Source organism: Lissotriton helveticus, chromosome 4_1 (assembly GCF_964261635.1).
Source record: "Lissotriton helveticus chromosome 4_1, aLisHel1.1, whole genome shotgun sequence".
Lineage (NCBI taxonomy): Eukaryota > Metazoa > Chordata > Amphibia > Caudata > Salamandridae > Lissotriton > Lissotriton helveticus.
In genome coordinates, this window is record NC_136063.1 from 510,508,941 (window position 1) to 510,529,975 (window position 21,035).

Sequence of the window (21,035 nt, forward strand, 5' to 3'; positions counted from 1 at the left end):
CACACAGTTATAATAATTTTAGTTGGTCATTTTCAAGGTTAATTGGGTCTGAGTTGTTTTATTTCAAAAGAGGACAGATATGTTCACTTTGAGGGAACTTGGAAAGATACTTTGTTACAGAGATAAATGTATGATATTCAGCCGTAAAGGCAAAAGGGCATCAGAATGTTCCTTAGCTGGGGATGGAATTCCTATTTGTTACAACCGTCCCCTTGTTCAGCAAGGTGATACTTACAGTTCTGGTGCTGTACTCAACCTGTCAAAGGATAATAGGATGTTGTTTCACAAAGAGAATGGCAAAAAATGCACACTAAGTAGCAACACTGTATATGAATCTATTTATTGCAGTTGTCCGTTGCAGTGATGGGTAATGGCTTCATTCTCTTCTGAAATTTCTCCTGCTTAAATAAAATTAGAAAAAGGTAACCATATTGCCGCATTTAACACAGATAAGGACCTCAAAGTCTTCCAAAAGGTTAAACCATTCCAGTCATGTTACTTCTCAGGAAGTCCGTTGCATACAGAATAATAGATGTTGGTTGTACGAAGCTTTAAAAACATTGCTCCTCTGCCTAGAGCCTATTTCTTTGCATTCTCCTTTGCCTGAAGTTCCTTTGCAGTGCATTTGGAGTTAAAGGCAGCAAGCATTTCTTTGGAAGTCAACAGTGCTCCTCTCATCTGCAGTTTTTCCCCATCATCTGGAAGAGAAACAGCAACTTTTTTTAGACTGAGAGAAATAATAATGCCACTACCACATATTTGAAAATCTGAAAAAGAAGAATTGTGCCAAATATGAGAGGAGGTGGTAAGACACTTATTTTCCAGTTTATACTCTCGTGAATCAAAACTGAGCATTAACATTTGGGAATTACAATGCAAAAATGTACTCGTTACACGTGTTCAAGAATTCTATTATAAGAACAACATCTCAGGGGAGCATGGAAAAATATTTGGACCAAAGTTTCCCCAAAAGGCAGCAGTACAAGCAGTGACCATAAGATCGATGAAATAGCAACACAAGCAAACAAGTAAAGTGCTGGTCAGAAAGCAATAAAGTAGGCCTGGGCGGTAAATTCCGTTCCGCTCGCAGAATTTGGGTAATTTTGCATTCCGCGGAAAACACGGAATTGCCAAAAATATCGCGATCCGTGGCTTTGCGAAATTTTTTGCGTGTTTGCGCTTTCAAAATGCGTTTTTGCAAGATATTGCTCCCCAAGCACGCAAACAGAGTTCGTGAACAGGAAAAAAACATCGTGAACGGGCAGACCAAGCCATTCCGTGTGTTTGCGGAACTTTTGCATGCTCGCGGAGATTTTTTACTGTTTCGCTGAGCTTTGCGTAGCGCGACTACGCAAATTCCGCCCACCCCTACAATAAAGGCAAGAGAAGGTTAAAGGGAAGGCAACTAGCGGAAGGCAAGAAAAATAACACGGAGGAGGTAGAAATACATGAGGAAGAAACAGCTGGAAAACACAACCACTCTAAGAGTGCTTAAACAAAAAGAACAAGCATTTGCAATGCAAATTGGTCTCGCATTTGTGAGAGTTGGAGCTAATAGTATTGTAAACGACAATGTCATTTACCGGTGTGTTTTGGGTTGTAGTGGGAGGAAACAAAAAACAATGAGGGACAAAGAAGGATTGCCTATAGCAAGCAAGGATGTTGAAAGGACATCGACATTGACGAATAGATTTCGCAGTCATCTGCGATAGTCTAACAATAAAATAACATCTGTATGTTTAGGAGTGGCGCCTGTCCCACAAGTGACAGAAGCGCTGCAAGTTTCACAAATGTGCTTTCTTCAGAGAAGGCAGTGGGCTGTCTCAGTATCCTGCCAATACCACAGCAGTGTGAGATTGTTTTGGTTGTAAAAATGCTTTCAAAACAGGTGAGGTCCACAGACGCTCGATGTGACATGGAAGGTTAATGGGTTCACACTAAAGCGGGGTACACTCAGCCTTTCAACTTTCATAGGTGTAAACGAGTGCCTAATTAAACTGAATGGTAGTAACATGTGACTGACAGAGCTGTGAAGTCACCAGTCTGGTGGAATATGCGCTATAAAAAGTATTCATTATCACGGTACGCAGAATCAAGTAAGTTAACGCAGTTGGCTTAGTGCCTGCCCAGAGACTTGTTTAAATTCAAGGGTTAACGACCCAGCCTTCTGTCATTTTGTTGACCGTTAACGGGTACCATTGATTTGGATTACAACATCACCTTTCATCTCAGCGCCTAGAGGCTTCTGATTTTCTAGTGTGCACCATGATATTATTTGTTACCATCGTAAGCTTCCTTCCCACAGGTGTGTGTCATTTCTTGAGTGTTACTGGCCTTGCTGAAATTGGCTGCCACTGCTTGTGAAAGGAAGGAGGTGCTGGTACCGGGAAGCTGCTAGTCACTTTGCCCTTATTCAGTTATCAGTTAAGGCATTTTCTATAGTGCCCATATCACCTTCGCACACTAAAACAAAAATTAATGTGTCCTTGTGTAATGTAACTGGTGTTCCAATACCTTTGGGCCAAGATTACGCTATATAAAATCGCAACAACAAAAAATAATCTTGCTTCCACTGGTTTGTCATGAATTCTCCAGCACCAGCCACCGTTGAGTAATGGTGGTCTTTACATATGGGTTAACATAGCATCCACTATTTGTCAGCTAAAAGTACCAATGTATTCAAAACCACCTATCATCCATCAGGTTGCTACACGTGTCATAAATGAAGTGGGTACCTACACAAGCACCTGGACTGACAGATGTCCGCAAAGACCTATCTGCATGTACGGGGATCAGCACACGATTAAGTTAACGGAAATAGTTATTCCTCTCTATCGCTACAAGCTTACTGCCCACAGCAGTTTGGAATTCGGTTCTTGGACCCTATATTATTATTTTTTTACAGTGTAAATTTCTTAAAATAATGTTTTGTGGATAACAGTGTGTCGCTCAGGTCGTTCTTTGGTGCTACACATAAACACTTCCTATATGGAGGTCCACAGCAAAGACAAAACTCTTCCAACAACGCACCCTACATGGCTACCTTACTATCCGTGCAGGTAAACACTTCCAATGCCCCACAAGCTCTATTCAACTGCCACAATACAGCACTTTTCAAAAGTCACGTTAAGCACACTCCGAAACTTGAAATACTGAACAGAGCCTATTTGAAACCTGAGTAGCCCTGCAGGCCAAGTTTTCTAAAGCGCTCCCTAAACTAAAGGCTATAATTGGCATAGTCGCAACCATTCCCCGCCAAACAGCTATTTACTGCAAGTACAGAAGTGTTTTTTCCCTCCCTCATCAGCCGCGAAACAGGGGCTGATATTGCCCCAACTGACCAGCTCACAGGTTGCCGCTGTCCTTTTGTCGTCTTTCTTCAGATGATGGACAACCACTCTGGTAACGTGACTGCAATCTCCCGGAGGACTCCCCCATTTCCTTAGACAGCAAGACGAGGCCTATTGGCTTTGCCAATGCTCATATGTGAAAGGAAGATGGAGGAGCCTGCATTTCGTACAAATTGCTGCAGACATTTAGTCGGTCTCCTCGCATATTCTGAAAAATCTCAGCATGCCTGACTTAGCATCACTGCAGGCGCTGCAGTTAAACCAGACACGCTCACAACGTGTACGGATCTCCTTATTTAAGGCAAGCCTCCCAACAGTAATAAGTCTGATTCCACGGTCATATGTCACGTTACCAACATCATCTCCACACTTACTAGTTCCGGTGTTCGAGTGTAAACATAAGGAATGTCTCGGTTTCCTTCCCTCTATCACTCCTGTACATGTTAAAAATTCAAAAAGCCCATCTCTATAGCTTCTGACAAATAGGATGCCATGACACCACTTTCGCCTGTATTTAAAGATCGGCGGATTCCTCTACTTGCATTTGTGAGCTCCGGCGGGTCAAAAGACAAGCAGCGCCACTCCAAGGACAGGATGAAGGTAGATTAAAAACGCATTTTAAAGCACAACCACAGCCTATCCTACTCACCATGGCTCCGTCTACAGGGAAAAGGGCCTCCTTCTTCCCGTCCAATGCTGATAATGCTCCCCGGTCTACAGCAAGCCGTAAATGCGTGTGGTGTTTGCAAATACCAACCTGGGCCTACGGTAACCCGGACATACCTGTGGTGTTTTGTCCCGCATGCGTACGATGTAAGGCATTGCGCGCATGCAAGACAAATAGTGCGAATGCACCCACGAATCAAATAGCAAACAAGCACTGAAAATGCAATAGGACGCATATTCACGCAAGTCCTATTGCATTTTTAACGGAGGTGCAGACGTAAAAGAAAGCACGAACAGGAGGGGGTGGGAAGGTGTTGGTGGTCGAAGAAGTCACGGAGTATGGGAGGGAAAGGGCAGAGGCAGAGGAGCAAAGCTGTTTAAGAAGTAAAGGGGCCAATAGCCTCGGAAGGCAAAAAATTACGACATACCCGTCAGGAGTCGGGATTACCAATCCAAGCACCAATCAGAGTGCAGAAAATAGGATGCAAGCCAATCAAAAATAAGGCTGGAAAGTGGGCGCAGCTTCCCCCACTATACTGTATACAGCATCTCTCGACGAGATAGAGCATGCGCTGCCTAGGCGAGACCTAAAAAAGTGGTACCTGAAAATGAGCAGTGGAAAGATGAAAATAATGCCTCAATGCCCCAGCGGAGGCACAAACACAAGAAGAGGAGAGCAAGCCTAAGGAACCGGACAAATAAGAAGCAAAAGTTTATGAGATTTGTGATTCAAGGGGAATAGTTTATCTCTCACATTTCACAACTAATAAGATTTGTGGAACATGGTTAGCTCTGCAGAATGAGTACTAAGTCTATAAAATGTAATTAACTTGATATGGTACTGTCAGACATCAGCAATCATAGTGATGTTTCTTAATTAGCTGACAGAATGCCTCTAAACCAGCTATAAACACAGTATTAATGAACCATCCAGTGAAAAGCTAGCGTTTGTGGGGCACACCACCACACTCACAGGACTGGTAAGACCTACTAACACAGGTGAGTTTTGTGGCAAGCAGATTTAACGCAAATGCTGCCTTCCTGCCAATGTCTGCTCACGGAGCTCTGTAAGGCTCAATGGTATAGGCTCTAAGGGGAAAAGAGAAGAAAAAACAAAGAGAAGCGGGGTGATATACTTCAGCGACTGGTACCATGTGATGTTAAATTTCTGCTCAACTCTTGTCTTCACTGTGTTATGCTGGGTGGTCATTGAACACTGGAATGGATTTAAGTTGAACTCGTGGTGAATACAAAATCACTAACCAGCATGCGCTAGAGTAAAGTTAATTCTGTAAAGCTAATCTGTAACAGACTCCTAGGAATACCAAGACTCCATCTGGAATCGAAATGCTGCTGAAAAACACTTACAAGGAAGTAGTCAAACACAACACCAACATATTCAGTCTACAACGCAACCAACAGAATCAAGAAAGGGAGGGACAGGGAATGAGTACGGTCAAGAATAACAAAGGTGAGGAGGAGCCAAGATGGCGACCTGAACGGACGTGTTGATTCCCGGCTCCGCGAGCCTGTGCGCCCAGCACCGACATCCTGACTTTTATTCTGTCTTTTGATGGCTGTGTGGCGAAGCATTGACCGCGCTGCTTCTATTTGTGGTCTTCCGAGGTCCCTGCGTGCTGTCTGGGGAGAGATATCGTCGTGCTGTCTGGATGACCGCCATAGCCCTGGCTCTGGGACCCCCTCTGCTTCCTCTCCGCCGGCGGTCACTGGCCCGGCAGCGGCTTACTGAACCGGAGGTGCGCCGGTGCGCTCCTTCCTGTTGCTGCTCAAAGGGGACTCTGTTGGATCCTTGACCACCCCAGTGCCCCGCTCCATAAACCCGACTCGTCGTGCTGCCGTCTACCCGCTGTGACTGCCTCCCTGGGGGACGCTGCGGCTCTTCGCAGCAGCTCTGTCTTGCTGACCGCCCCTGTGCTCGCCTTCACCCGGATGCGAACCGGCAATGGTATTCCCCGTACGGCGCTCCCAGGCCGAGTGTTTTACTAGCAGTGGTGACCCGGAGTACGCTTGTTTGGAACCGAGCTCGGCCCTATCTCCGTGTGCACGCCCCGGGGCTGAAGGCATGGCGGCTGCCTTCCCTGCGGTGGTGAGGGCTATCTCGTGTGAAGATTGTGCCACCCTGCCCGTTGGTGAGCTGGATGTTGCGCCTGGAGAACTATTCCCTACTGTGGAGCTGGAGTGTCGGCTGACATTATCCCCGTACGGGGTCATCCTGTCCGAACTTGCCGGGCTCCGCCGTGACTGGCTTGCCTTCTCCGGTGCATTGAGTGAGCGGCTCGACGGTATCCCTCTCTCGACTCGGGGGAATACGATCGCTGCTCAGGACTATTCTGGCTCGCCCTTGTCTGTCTCTGTTGGGGATGCCGAAATTTGGAATGAGCGCGAGTCGGGGCTGATTTTCCCTATTCGCCGTGATGCCTGTGAACGGCCGTCCGACTGCTTCAGTGGCGCTACAATGTTTCCTTTTTTGTCGGGGTCTGAGACTGTGTATACGGAGAGGTTAGTGTTTCATCCTGTGACTTTTTCAACATCGGTCCCCCTGGAACTTGCAGCTTTGCGAACATTTGATTTCTGGCGACGGACTGGAGGTCTATTCCTGTGTGCGGGGGTGCTTATCCTGTCTGCCTGCGGCTCGGCAAGTGACTGGTGCTGCACATTTTGTCTTGGCCCCCCTTCGTTACATCGGCGGTGGCCATTTTGTCCTCCGGCTTTGTCTGAGTTGTACCTCTCCCGGTGGCCATGTTTGAGGAAACGCTCACGATCTGGCCAGGGCTGAGGAACTCTCCATCGATGCTCTTTCTGGACTGGCTGGCAGGGACTCTCCTCGGACTGCTCTTTCGAAGTTTTCCTTGTAATTATGGGCGCCTACAGTGCTAATTTTTGAGTTGTGCGGCTATATCCTTACTTTGTTTAGGTTCCCCCAAACTGCATTATTTTGCGCTGTCTTTCTCTCTTGGCTGGCGTGGACCTGAATGGCGCTGCTTTCTTGTGATACCTGTGCGTGCTATTTGAAATGATCCTTTGCTATTTTAGGTTACAATGTGTCCGATTTGGCTCCCTTTTTCACGGGGCGGGTGTTTTGGTGGGCCGGGGGTGCATCTTGCTGTTCGTGATGTTGTTATTTGTGTCGATCGGCTGGTGGGGGCCCAGACTGTACCGCTATTCTGACATACTTAGGGGCGCGATTTTTTATATCCCTTTTCACATGTGCGTGTAATGTCTGTCTTCTTTTTGACTTTGTGTAAGGGGCGGAAGTTTGGTGCGAGCGATGGAGTCCGGGAATCTGTGATTGTGGCCCTCCTCCGGGGTTAGGTGTTACATGGGAGTTCTAGATTAGGTTGTTCTTTTCTTGCTCCCTATATCTTCGGTGTTATGATACTTCTTCTTCCTTTCTTATTCTTTCTTCTATATTTCGGGTTTATTGGGCGACAGACACATTGCAGGGGGGGGGGGTAGGCCGTAGCCTCTGCATGCTTGTAGGGTGGGGGGTTGGGGGTTGGGTATTTCGGTTTCTTCTGTTTCTATGGTGCCTTGTTTTTTCTTCTTCTTTTAGTTTTCCTTTTCTTATTACCTTGGGTCCGTGTCTGGGTGGCTGGAGGGCGGGCGGCGGTGGTTCTTTATTGAGATATTGGCTCTGATACCCCTGCTGTGCTGTTTCTGGGCCGCCACGCCGCCTGAAGATGCTTGACATTGGGTTGCTGGCTTTGTGTAATCCGTGGCAGCTGTTATGTCACGCCTATTGGGACCCCCCTTTTTTCTTAAGTGTATATGTTGTTATTTTCATTCAAAACGTAACAGTTGGACTTTAATAGTTGCTATGGAACCTTTAAAATTAACCTTCAGTGCTCCTGAGGCGCGATAGCGAGTGCTTATAGTGGATCTCCTGACTGCTCGATTGTTGCTATCGTTGTGCTATTGCGTCGTCATTTTGCATGCGCTTTCGCTCACATTTTGTGGCCGGCCTGATGGTTGTAGGCTTGTATTTGTATTTTGTGTACGCACAAATAAAGGTTTTCAAAAAAAAAAAAAAAAAGAATAACAAAGGTGAGAGAATCCAAGGCCAGTGAATTAACTCAGCTAGTAGCAGAAGTCAAAACAACTCAAAAGAAATGTTGCCAGATGGCTTAATTAAATCTTTCCAACCTCTTTCTATTGATACTGCCCATCATGACCTGGAACTATTGTGTGACCCATGTTTCCTAAATGGCTAGTAGGCTAGTTACCCAGAAATGATAACTGCCAAATATGTGTTAATTGTCCACCAAGCATCATCATTCTGTCTTCCAGAGCCGCCTATTCATAAATCCCAGTATCTTCTTATGGTCTGTTGGACTTGCCAGATGTCTTTTGGGTAAGTGCCCTGCCTTTGCCTGTACACTGTTTCTTGCCTCTTGCTGATTCATGAATATGCTTGGTTCCCATTCCCTGATTCCTGAAAAGGACTTCTGAATTAATCTTTATGATTTGCCCCATACTTCCCATCTATTTCTGCCTTGTGAACATAATTGATAGACAGTAATCTGTGATTTTTTTTAAATAGTCTTGAAGGATGCTAGTATGTGCTTCTTAATGATGATGTACGGCTTGTAATTTAGATGCCTGGCCTATGTGTACCATTCAAATGTAAAATGAGAAGAGCAATATGTCTGAATGGAGAATTACAGTTCTATCTCGCTGTCAAATGTTTATTATAAAAACCTAAATATGAAATTGACAGAAGGACTACAATGCTAAGTCTCAAAGTTGATTACTTGACATCAGTCCACTCATTGATACTGTATTACGCATAGTATTCCTCAACTATACTCTTGGCTTAGTCACCCAAAAACCTTTCAATAGTATTAGTGGCACTTCCCTTTTCAGTCTCTTGCAAATTGACAAATTTGAAGAAATTTTTTTGAGATGCGCAATGCCAAGGATCAAGGGCCATTATTTAAGGAATGATGTCGCTTAGATCTCATACCAAAAATTGGGGGGGAGGGGGGTAATATCTCTGCTCTAATAACATAACCAAAGGTCTTTCATAATACTCACATATGCTCTGTAATTGCAGCGAATACTGCAATATTAACAACGAAAGTTAAATAAAATACAAACTATGTTTGTTGTAACAGGCAAAATACAAAATTATTATTTTGCATAAACGTATGTAACAATCTATAGGTTTTGGTTGGGCACTGCCATGAAAGTAACTTGTGGAATTTGGTGGCCAAGTTAAAGTGCAAAAACATGTACTTATTTGTGTCTTAGAAGTGTAGCTAAAAGAATATGTCACCCTTCCTGCTGGAATTGAGGATAGTTTTTCTGTTTAAAGTATGTAAGGATTTAAATCTTGCTCGGAGTGAAAGGACAGGTAAATGTCAGTAATAAGATTATGATGCAAGGGTTGCCACATTCTGTCCACCAATAATGATCCTTCAAGAGACAATTAAAATACCAATTTGATGGTCATCGTTGGATTAAAACTACCAAAAGGAACTCTAAATGGTGTTGCTATTCACTATGAGTACCCAGTCCAAGATTTTATACTTTTCACCATTGGTTTGTTTCTTGAGGAGCATCTGCACCCGGAAGAAGTCTCAACCATGCCAAAAGGTACGTTCACAGTTAGTTCTGTTTTTCATCAGAATGTGAAAACTTCTGTATGTAGTGGGAATGAGGAAGAATTATTTCAAACAGACCCTTCCCACCTGTGAGGTGCTACACTGAAGTCCTCACATGTCAGTGCCTGCGACCTGCTATATGTTGATTGAACCACTAAATAAATGAAACAGGAATGCTTTAAACCAACTTTGGTTTAGGACACCTGTATTTAAGCTTGTGATGGGACATATTACCATATTAATCAAAAAATTATTTTGTAAAATGGCATAACTCTCGAAGGTTTAAAAAGGGAATAAATGTCCAATGAAGAATAACATTGGTCTTTTTTACAGATGAAATTCTAAACATGTACAATTCCTCCCCTCCCCGAGTTGAGCACGTAGGTGTTGTGCCGTACAGCATTAATTAGAGTAACCAACCAGTCAATCAATTAGTACTCTTATAAAGCGTGACTACTCACCCGTGAGGGTCTCAAGGTGCTGTGTGGGGGTAAGGTCTACAGTTCAGTCAAAGAGCCAGGTCTTGAGGTCCTTCCTGAATTGCGGTCGCGATGTGATTGCCTGAGGTGCAAGGGGCAGGGAGTTCCAGTTCTTCGCAGTAAGGTAGGAGAAGGATCTTCCTCCAGCCGTGGTCTCGCAGATCCATGGGTAGGTGGCCAGGGCCAGCTGGGCCCAGGGGAGAAGGAGAGGCGGGGCTTGAGGTACAGAGGTCCGGCATTGTGGAGTGCTTTGTAGGCGTGAGTAAGAAGCTTGAAGGTGATTCTCTTGTTGACAGGTAGCCAATGAAGGTCTCTCAGGTGGCCATTGATGTAGTTGCAGCATGGGATGTTCAGGATGAGTCTGGCAGAGGTGTTCTGGATGTTCTGCAGTTTCTTTTGGAGTTTCTGGGTGGTGCCAGCATAGAGTGCATTGCCGTAGTCAAATCTGCTGCTGACGAGCGTATGGGTGAGCGTTTTCTGGGACTAGGTGGGGATTCACTTGAAGATCTTACGAAGGAGGCAGAGTGTGTTGAGGCAGGAGAACGAAACAGTGTTGATTTGGCGGTTCATTGAAAGCGAGGAGTTCAGGATGATGCTGAGGTTTCATGCGTGGTCCGTGGATGGGGGGATTCCGATCGCTGCAGGCCACCAAGAGTCGTCCCAGGCGGAGGAGAAGGTGCCCAGAATGAGGACTTTGGTCATGTCTGGGTTAAGCTTGAGGCAAATGTCCTCATCCAGGTGGCGACTGCCTTCAGCTAATCATGGAAGTTGCTTTTGGCGGCTGTGGGTTCGGCTGTGAGAGAGAGAAACAGCTGGGTGTCGTTGTGTAGGAGAGAATGTTGAGTTCATGGCTTCTGACGATGGCTGTAAGCGGGCCATGTAGATGGTAAGGAGGGTGGAGCTTGGTGAAGATCCCTGAGGCACTCTGCAGCTGATGTCAGTGGGTTCAGATTTGAACAGTGGAAGTCTGATTCTGCATTCGGCCAGTGAGGAAGGAGCGGATCAATTATAGGGCTTTTTTGTGGATGCTGGCGTTGTGGAGACTTGCAAACAGGGTGTGTTGGGAGACAGTGTCGAAGGGTGATGAGAGGTGCAGGAGGATGAGGGCTGCAGTCTTGCCTCAGTCGAGGAGGGTGCAGATGTCCTCTGTAGCAGTGAATGAGATCGGTTTAGTGCTGTGGTTGCTTCTAGAGCCTGACTTGCAGAGGTTCAGGATGTTGTTCATTTCGACGAAGTCAGAGAGTTGGGCGTTGATACCTTTCTCAATGGCTTTGGCTGGGAAGGGGAGCACAGAGATGGGTCTGTAGTTTATGAGGTCCGTTGAGTCAGCAGAAGGTTTCTTTAGCAGGGTTTGATCACTGGGTGCTTCCAGTCTTCCGGGAAAGTTGTGGACTCGATGGAAGAGTTGATGGTGCAGCAGAGTTCTGGTGCGATGGAGGAGCCGGCTCTGTTAAAGATGTGGTGAGATCAAGAATACGAGGGGGGGGGAGGAGCCTAGCTCGCGACCGAGATGGCCGCGCTTTAGCTCGGCTCCGTTCGCCCGCCTGTGTTTTCACATTTATCCTGCTGTAATCCTGCCCCGGGAAGCCCTGTTTGCTGTGTGGTAGTGCTACGACGCCTTGCAGGCACTTACCTCTTGTTCCGGTTATCCTGGCTGCTGTGGATCCGGTGCAGTGCCCCCGATCGTATTGGGGTGTCGGAGGCGGACTGGCCTGGATCTTCTTGCCGGCTCCCGGGCCGGACGGAGCCTGCAGATCTACCCTCCGGGGCGCGGAGGAGGTGGTCGGAAGGCCGTTGTTTGTGTGGGCCGGAGGTCCTTCCTGGCCGATTCCCGTGGGGAGGAGGCCTATGGTGGAGGCGCTGCCTTCCGTGGTCGGAGCTCCTCGTGTGTCCGGCTTGCTCTCCCTTTGTTCTCCGGTCCGGCCATTTTGATTTTGCCGCCCGGACTCGGAGAACGGGACCGGCGGCATTGGGTGGCCGGCGAGTCCCTCTCTTCTGGTGGCCCCCCTTCCTGCCCGGGGTGCTCTGTTGCCGGTCGGCGGGACTTTGTTTGCCTTGCTGCCGCCCCGGCGGAGATTTACAGCCGCGCTGCCTTGTCGGACTCTCAAAATGGCGCCCGACCCCGGGTGTCTTGACCGGGCCTGGGCGAGCGCTGGAGGCCCGCCGCCTGGCCCGGGTGCCGGATACTGTAAAGGTTTTCCTACACTTAAGGAGGTACTGGACACCCTGCTCTCCTGGCGGCTCTGTGTGACCGCGCCTGTCCTAGCTTCGGAGATGGTTCCTCACGGCGGGCCTCCGGGGCCCCCACGGCCAGATGTGATTGTGCCGCCGCGGGGTGCGGCTGGAATTATCCTGGCGGAATTGGCCCCGGCTCCGACCGCGTCTGCTGATGTACGGAACTTGATGGCGCCTCCTCCTCCTGCGCTACCTTCTTTTTCTCAGGCCCGGGAGCTGGATTTTGCTTGGCCTGGCCTTCATGACTCTCCCGCTTCCTTTCGGTCGCTGCTGCCCGGCGATGTCTCCTGTGCTGGCCCAGATGGGTCGGTTTTTCTGGACATATCCTTGGACTTGTGCCTGCATCGTTTGCTACACTTCGTGACTTTCCTGGATCTTCCGTGTTCCACTTTACATGCCATTTCCGGACTGCCGTTGGATCTTCCTGCTGTCTGTCTCCTGTTCTTCGTAGCCTGGTCCTCGCTGGATCGGACCGTTTCCACTTTGGACAAACAAGGACAGGGCTGATGTATACTGGCATCTGTGTGCGGTAGTCTTGCACTGGTTTGGATGGTCAACCTGTCCCGGTATGGTTCTGTGTGACTGACTGGTGCCCCTGGACTTTAACCCGATGTTCTTTGGCTTCCCGGGGACTTGGCTCCTCGTCTCAGGCGGGTGGCTGGGTGCGTTTACTCCTGTCTCCCGGCCCTCCCCCGTGTATGTCTGTGTGTGTTTCCCATCCCTCGTTTCCTTCTCTTCCCTTCCCATTTTTGTCTTTTGTTTCCGACTTAACTTTGCTCTGCTATATTTCGGGTTCTAATTAGGGCGACAGGCACGCTGCGGGGGGGTAGGCCGTAGCCTTCTGCAGGGGTGCAGGGTGGGCTTTAAGGGTGGGTTGGGGGGGTCTGTCCGTATTGGGGGGTCTTTTTCCTCCCTTATTTCCTCTTTTTCTGTTCTATGGCTCTTGTGTGTTCACTTTTTTCGGGACTCCGTCTCCTCCTGTATCCCCCTGGGGAGTTTCTGTGACTTTCGTATTCCGGTGTGTATCTGATTGTGGCTCGCTGGGTAATTCGGTATCGATTTTTTGCTACGTCGCTTGCCGGACTCTATTATCCTGCTTTCACTCCTGGGGGTGCGTGGTTTGGTGGGAGTCCCTTCTTTCGTTCCCTTTTTCCCTCTCCCCTTTTTCCTCCTTTATGGGGGTCCTTTTATTTTTGTTGGGGTGCGTATCGTATTGTCTTTTATTATGTGGGCCTTTTTGATCATGTCTCCTCAATTTGGGTGGGGGCGGCGACGGGTAGGTGCAGTTTGATTGATGCCATTGTCGTTTCTTTATATTCCGATTATGTTTATACTCTTTGATAGCTATGTTTGTATGGCCTCTTTTGTCATTCTGTGATCATAAGATGGCGGCTTGCCGCGGCCCCTCCCTGGTTGTTTTTTGCACGGCCCATGGTTCTTCTGTTCCCCCACCCCGCATTAGAAAATTAACCTTTTATTGTCCTGTTCTTGCTGATTGCTCGATGCCTTTTGTTGTTTCTCCTGTGCTCCTGGTGACATATCCTGTTGAGAATTTGTTTTTCGTTTATTACGTTATCTACCATGTGGTGGCCAGCCCTCGTGGGTTGTAGGCCCGTATTTGTGAGCTTTCTTTGTACAATAAAGGTTTTCAAAAAAAAAAAAAAAAAAAAAAGAATTCGAGGGGGCTCCGAGGTTGATGCTCTTCATGATCCTGAAGGTGTAGTCAGAGGTGAGGGCAGTCCAGTTGGTCATGGTCTGCTGGGGGCAGGAGCAATTGGCTGTTTTGGTTGCGGGTGGGTTGGTTGAGCCGGGTTGCGAAGCTATTGTAGATCTCCTTGATCTTGCTGTCGAAAAAGGTGGCGAGGTTGTCGCGGAGGTCTTGGGATGGGGGTATGTCTGCTGTCTCTGTGCTGGGTTTGGCAAATTCTTCGACCACGGCAAAGAGTCCTTTGCTACTGTGTGCGTTGACATTGATACATTCCTCGATTGCTGCTTTCTTTGTTGTTCTGATGAGGCGATGGGGTGCAGTGACTGCGGATTTCGAGGCTGGGTGGTCTGCCATGATCTTGCTGCTCTTTCATCTTTTCTCGAGCCGTCTGTAGGTGCGCCTGGAGAGTACCAGCTGGCTTTCTTGAATGGCTGCTTGCCTGAGGGTTTCTTGAGGGGAGGCAGTGTATTGGCGCAGTCAGAGATCCAGCAGTGGAGATTGCGTGCCGAGGTGTTGGCATCTGTGGATGTCTGTGGTTTTGTCTTGCTGAGGGAGGCGAGTGAGCTGATCTTCAGTGAAGGATCGTGTTAGGCAAGGGGGTGAGCGGTGGGTTTGGTGAAGGAGAAGTGGACGCAGTGGTGGTTTGTCCAGTGTGGTTTAGAGGTGTGGCTGACAGAGATGTTGTTTCTTGTGGAGAAGATGGGGTCGACTATGTGTCAAACTGAGTGGGTTGGCATTTGACCAGTTGTTTGAGTCTAATGGTTGCGAGGTTCTTCAGTAGGGATGAAGTGTTGTGGTCTTCGAGGTTGTTCAGGTGGAAATTGAGGTTGCTGAGGAGGATTTAGTCCATTGAGGCAGGAGCGTGGTGAGCGATGAAGTCGGATGTGGCTTCACTGAAGGTGGCCGGGGTCCAGGAAGACTGTAAATGAGGTTGCCATGGAGGGTGGCATTCGGGTTGGCCAGGATGTGGAGGTGCTCCATGTCGGGTGAGAGGCTGTCAGAGCTGGTTGTGAGGCGGAGGGTATCTTTGTATAACCAAAGCTCTGATGATGAAAATCTATATCAAGATTGAAGGAAAAGACTGGCTAGCGATGGAGCCTATGCCTTTAAGTGATGACCTGTTGCTTCCCTTGGTAAAAGGAAAACTATGATCCACATCAAAAAGAACAGAGAAAGTTAAGGGAAAGCAAATATGGGACCCATAAGCCACTTCTAAATTCTGTTGGTGAGAGGCCACTTAAATGAAAGACAGATAAAATGAATGTAAACTCCCTGAAAGGCACACAGGTCCTGAAACACTACATGGTTCCAAAGTTACTGACTACTAATGCAAGAGGTGCAGTGTCAAACTAATTTCAAGCAAAGGACATCATCAGAAATTTGCCACAAGGCCATCTTTTTTCATGTTGATTGGGTGGCAAATGATGTAACAGAGTATATAGACCTTGATTCGGAAACTGGCATCAGAAAACAACACAACATTCGCAAGGTGCTAAATGAGGAAATCCAATAATGGTATACGTCTTTCAATAATGGTATAAGGCAGTACTTACACCATTCAATAATGGTAAAAGGCAGTCAATAATTGTACAAGGTTTCTAGAACAAGTTTGGAGTCCAAACATATGTTAATCCATCTTCAAAAGACATTCACTCCTGAAGATATGATGCAACGGACAAAACACAACCGTGTTGCTAATTTGGTTATTACAGGCACTGTGCTGGACACAATGACTGCAGTCATTGGTAGAACTGGTTTTTATATCCAGTCATTTTTCAGTGAACCCCTCCTCGACGAGAACAACATTAGTAACAATATCAAACACATTCCATGACGAAGGGGATTTGATGACGATGAATGGCACTGATAGCAAAATCAATGTATAGTCTAAATTAATTTCGAAATCATTTAGACTACAGAATTATAGATTGGAGACAGGCGGGATTTTTGCAACATTTCATGAACCTGGTATACTTCTTACTTAGAAGACTTAGTGGGAGTTTCAAGATGGGTTCCACATTCTCATCAGGAGCTGGACCCTCTGTACTTGGTCACAAAATAAATGGACCAAGAGGTATTTAAGCACGTGTTTACACAAGATGCTGAAGATATACATGAAAGCCCCCTTTTTGATTATGAAGACTGAAATTCTGTTAGCCAGTTATCAGAAAAGCTTATTTTTTACCACGAAAACCCCCACTTATTATGTCACCTTGCCAAAAAGGTACACAATGTTAGGACCTGGAAGGGGAATATGTAAGTTCAAATCAAGATCTCCACCTTGCCTCTCATTAATACTTTGTTCACTATGGGCCACTGAATTAAACTTCATTTGAGTGATTATGTTATATTTAAGAACATCAACTATTTTATTCTAGGAGACTGTTAATTGTAGATTCCAAGGATCCTTTATGTGGTGAAAACAATTTATTTTATTTACTTGTTTATTTGTTTGTTTATTTCTGTGTGTAGCGGGTAATTTATAACAGAAATGTTGCACATAAGCATGAAAGATAGCAGTACACAGATTTACTGGCATAAATACTGATAAACTAGATGGCTGAGACATTTGTACAACAATGTTGATTTTGCTTGACAGACAGCTAATAAACATGACAAAATGTGGATAAGCTGTATGGTACAGTTTTAACATATAAACATATTTGCATCTGATGTGGAGCATCTCCCTACTCATGCTTATGTTTTGACAGCATAAGATGTAGATTCAGGACAGTGTGATCTCCCTGAGTGAGGGACAAGCTCAAACCCTGGGTGGTAGTAATTCAGTAGTAACGTTCTGGATGTAAGGGTGCAGAGAGAAGAATATAGATGCTGTACTTGGCGAAATGAGTGTTACCAGTAGCTTCTTTCAATTGCACATGTTCAGAATGTAACGCCCAAAGATTAAACCAAATTCCTTCGTTAGATATGCAGATTAACAGTAGTGGGGATAGGAAGGCATCATGCGAAAAATGAAGGAACAAAACAGAGAAAATGTATATCTGTGGACTGTGTGCCAAGTAGGCAAGCACGCATCCCTCCAAACAAATATTATCGGCTGTATATAGAAGAGCCTGTGGAAGCCATTTTCAAAGGGTATTTATAAATGATAAAGTATCAGGATTTTTCTAAAGATGACAATAGTATCTTAATTAGGCAACATTTAAATATATATTTAAGCCCAATCTCAATCTAAAGTCGAATTGTAGGCGGGGCGTGGCCAAGATGGCGGGGTGAGCGGACGCTTCCTCCCGTAGCTCCTCCGGCCCGGCTCAACTCGAGCCCCGATTCTAGCGCTTCTCTCCCCCCGCGGCTGCACTGCGGGCGAGGGTACTGTGCCGGAGTGCCTGGGGCACATTTTGGTGCCGCTTATACTTCTGGGGCCCCGGGGGAAGTTCCCGAGAGGTCTCTCCAGAGATCGCTCCGAGGATTGGAGCCGGGTCGCCCCGAGGAGAAGAGCCTGGAGGCGGAGCGTGGAGCGGCGCTGTCCGCGCGCCTTGGCTGGCCCGGGCGCTGCACGGCGGACTGGACGGACTCCGGGGAGTGAGGCAGCTTCCTGACCGATGCCTGGTGGCGGGCACCACAGCTGGGCGACGGACCTTAGCCCTGGCCGCGATCCCCCCACTGCCCGGGGTCTCGAAGGGCGGCGCCTTCCGCATCCCGCGCCCGGAGGCGCTGATGGCGGTGTTTGGACGGAGCCCGAGCCGGGCACTCGACTGGTAGTGGAGGGGAGCGCCGATTTCAGACTTTCCGGACCCGTCCTCATTTGAGTGTTGCCCACGGACTTGCTGGCCCGGGCTGCCTTCTTGGGTCCCACCCTCCCGCCATCTTGTCTTTGTTTGGCTGTACCTGGTGAACCCTGCCCGCGCCCTTTTCACACGGGAGCCTCGTCTCGTTCTGGCGCCAGTTCATCTGCTGCCCTCCCTGGGAACCCGGGACGGGAGACCTGCTCTTCGGACTTTGCTGCCTGCCTGCCCTGTTGGTCCGGGGGCCGTCTTGCCCGCGCCCGGTCCGCCATCTTGTCGCCTGTGACGCACTACCCTTGTCCTCGGCGAGGGCCTCGCATCTTGAGCCCACGAGCGGTGGCGATCGCCTGCGGCAACTGACCCTGGACTTTGCTGGGCCCTAGGATGGCTGGAAGACGTGGCGTAGCACGGGGAGATCGCACCTTGCCGGAAATGCTCGGCAGGCCCCAGCAACTACGCGACAGGGCGCTGCCGTCCCCGGGGGCTTCCCGGGTGTCCACGGGCGCAACTGCGGTCGAGCCGCCGGTCACGCGGTCCTTCATGGAGGACTTATTCGCCTCCCTCAAGGAGGACTTTCAGACTCTGAAGGCTGAGGTGGCAGGAGAGATCCGGGAGGTGCGCAGGGATGTCGAGGGCCTGGGTGAACGGGTCGACGCGGTGGAGACGGCGGCTCAGAGTCGCGATGAGGAGATAACCCATCTCCAACAGGATGTCCTCCGCCTCCGGGAGCAATGTGTCGAGCTCCAGGCCCACTCGGAGGACCTCGAGAACAGGTCCAGGCGGAATAACATCCGGGTGCGGGGTGTTTCATCCGCCGACGAAGGTGCGGACCTGGTGGCTTATCTGCAGGACCTGTTCCGCGACATCTTGGAGGAGGGAGCGGATTTCCCCATCCGCATTGACAGAGCGCACAGGGTGGGCCGCCAGCGCCAGTCATCGGCGCCCCCGCCTGATATCTTGGCGTTCTTGCCGGATTTCCCTCTAAAGGAGCGCATCATGACGGAGGCCCGTAGGAAGCAGCCGCTGACCTTCCGCGACCGACCTGTGGCGCTTTATCAGGACCTGTCCGCTATCACGCTGCAAAAGAGCAGGTCCTTTCGCATCGCTACGGACTTTCTGCGAGAGCACGAGACGGCCTATTCTTGGGGCCACCCCTTCCGTCTTATCTTTCGATGGAATGGGGTACTGCATCAGCTGCGCTCCTTACAGGATGTTTGCGGGGTGCTGGGTCTTACTACTACGGCGGAGGACGGGGCTACGCCCGCGCGGAGGCGCCCCGAGCGGCGGGGCCGACGGAGGTCGAGAAGGCGCCCATCGTCAGCGCCGGTGAGTCGTCCGGACTCGCCCACCATCAGAGCTGAAATGGCGGAGGCCCTGAGGACTGCGGCCGAGGACTTGCCTGCATCTACTGGTGTGGCCTTAACGGCCTAATTTTTCTCCGGGGGGAGAGGTTCTTAGCTTTAACGATGTTGGGCTGGGGCTGGGGGGGCGGGGGGGTGGTGCGTGGCTGGACGTCCACTTGACTGTTTTCTGCAGACTCGCCCATTTGGGCTAGACTGAGACTATGGGGTGGGGTTTTTTCCTTTTTGTTTTGGCCGGTTGCCATAAGTGGTTTTTGGGGGGGTTTCATTGTTGGTTTGTTGTGGGGGGGGTCCCGTCCGATGTAGTCCGACCGAGTACGAGGCCGCCACTGGCCTTCCCTGCGCCCCTGCCCCGCGCGCCCCCTCCGCTGATCCCCCATCTGCTTCATAGCGTGCTGCTCCCCTGGAGGCGATGCCGCCCCTGAAGGTAGTGACCCTTAATGTCAAGGGTCTGAATAATCCCGTGAAGCGTAGGGCGATCCTCTCCCTGTTAGAAGGGTCGCGGGCGGATATTTGCCTCCTGCAGGAGACTCATTTACTCTCCGGAGATTGCCATAGGTTGCGCTCTGCCAAGTTCCCCACGCAACTATTTTCCTCTGCTGCGACTAAGACCGCTGGGGTGGCCATTCTTCTAGCCAGCTCTTTTAGAGGGGAGGTGCTGTATAAACATGCCGAGCAGAAGGGGAGGCTCTTAGTGTACCGCATGCGCTTGGGGGGTGTTGCCTTTACGGTTGGTTCGGTTTATAGCCCAAACGACCACCAGGATCATTTCCTGGAGTCGGTGTTGGTGGACGTTACTGCCTCGCCCGATCGCCATATCATTCTGGGGGGAGACCTGAATATAGTCTTCGACTCCGCTCTAGATAGGTCTGCTCAGCGCTTCCCGCAAACGGGGGAGCTTTCTGCGGCGGTGCGGGACCGGCTTGCAGAGACGGATTTGCATGACCTCTGGCGTACCATGCATCCCACCGATAGGGATTACTCCTACTTTTCCCATGCGCACCGCACTTATTCGCGGTTGGATTACCTCTTGGTGAGCGGCCCGCTTCGCTCGGCCGCCGTGGCGGCGGACATCGGGGTCTTGTCCCTGTCCGACCACGCGCCGGTTTCCGGGGTCTTTGCGTGGCCGGCGGCCCCCCCCTCGAGAGGGATGTGGCGGCTTCGGGACACGCTGCTCCATAGGAAATCGGTGGTGAAGCGAGTGGACGAGGTCATCCGGGACTTCCAGACCCACAATGACAACTCTGACACGTCCCTGGCTACGCAGTGGGCGGCTTTGAAAACGGTCGTCAGGGGAGAGTTTATCTCCATTTCCTCGGCCGAAAATAAGGAACGCCAGCGCAAGAGGGACGAGCTGACGGCGCAGGTTAGGGAGCTTGAGCAGGTACACCGCCGTACAGGGGCTCCTCGCGTTTGGAGGCAACTGAAGGCGGCACGGAAACTCCTCTCTGCGCTGGATCTTGATCGGGCGGAGTACGCGGCGCTGCGCCTGAAGCATGCCTTTTACACCGGCGGAGACAGATGCGGTAAGCTTCTGGCCCATAGGCTCAGGGCTGCGCAGCAACGCAATGTGGTGAAGGAGCTGGTGGGAGTGGATGGGATCCCGGTTTCCGGGGACGCGGAGGTGGCGGATACCTTTCGATCCTTTTACGAGGCGCTGTACGCTTCGGAGTCTTCCCCACCGGGAGAGGCTGAGGCCTATCTGGAGTCCGTGACCCTCCCGGCCCTGGACCCCTCCCAGGCGGACCACCTAGAGAGGGACATTCACGTGGAGGAGGTCATCTCCGCGATCGCAAGGCTGAAGCATGGTAAAGCCCCGGGCCCGGATGGCTACACGACCTTGTTCTACAAGACCTTCTGTCCCGC

General features: G+C 49.5%; 1 protein-coding gene across 1 annotated transcript in view; it reads right to left on the reverse strand.

The window, feature by feature from the left end:
- Positions 1–324: 324 nt before the first annotated feature.
- The window catches only part of MRPL53 (mitochondrial ribosomal protein L53), a 151,393-nt gene continuing 130,682 nt past the window's right edge, over positions 325–21,035 (reverse strand). Inside the window, exon 3 of the mRNA XM_078687108.1 lies at positions 325–698. Within this exon, the coding sequence (XP_078543234.1) occupies positions 580–698 (119 nt within the window). The 3' untranslated portion in view covers positions 325–579. The remainder of the gene's footprint in view (positions 699–21,035) is intronic.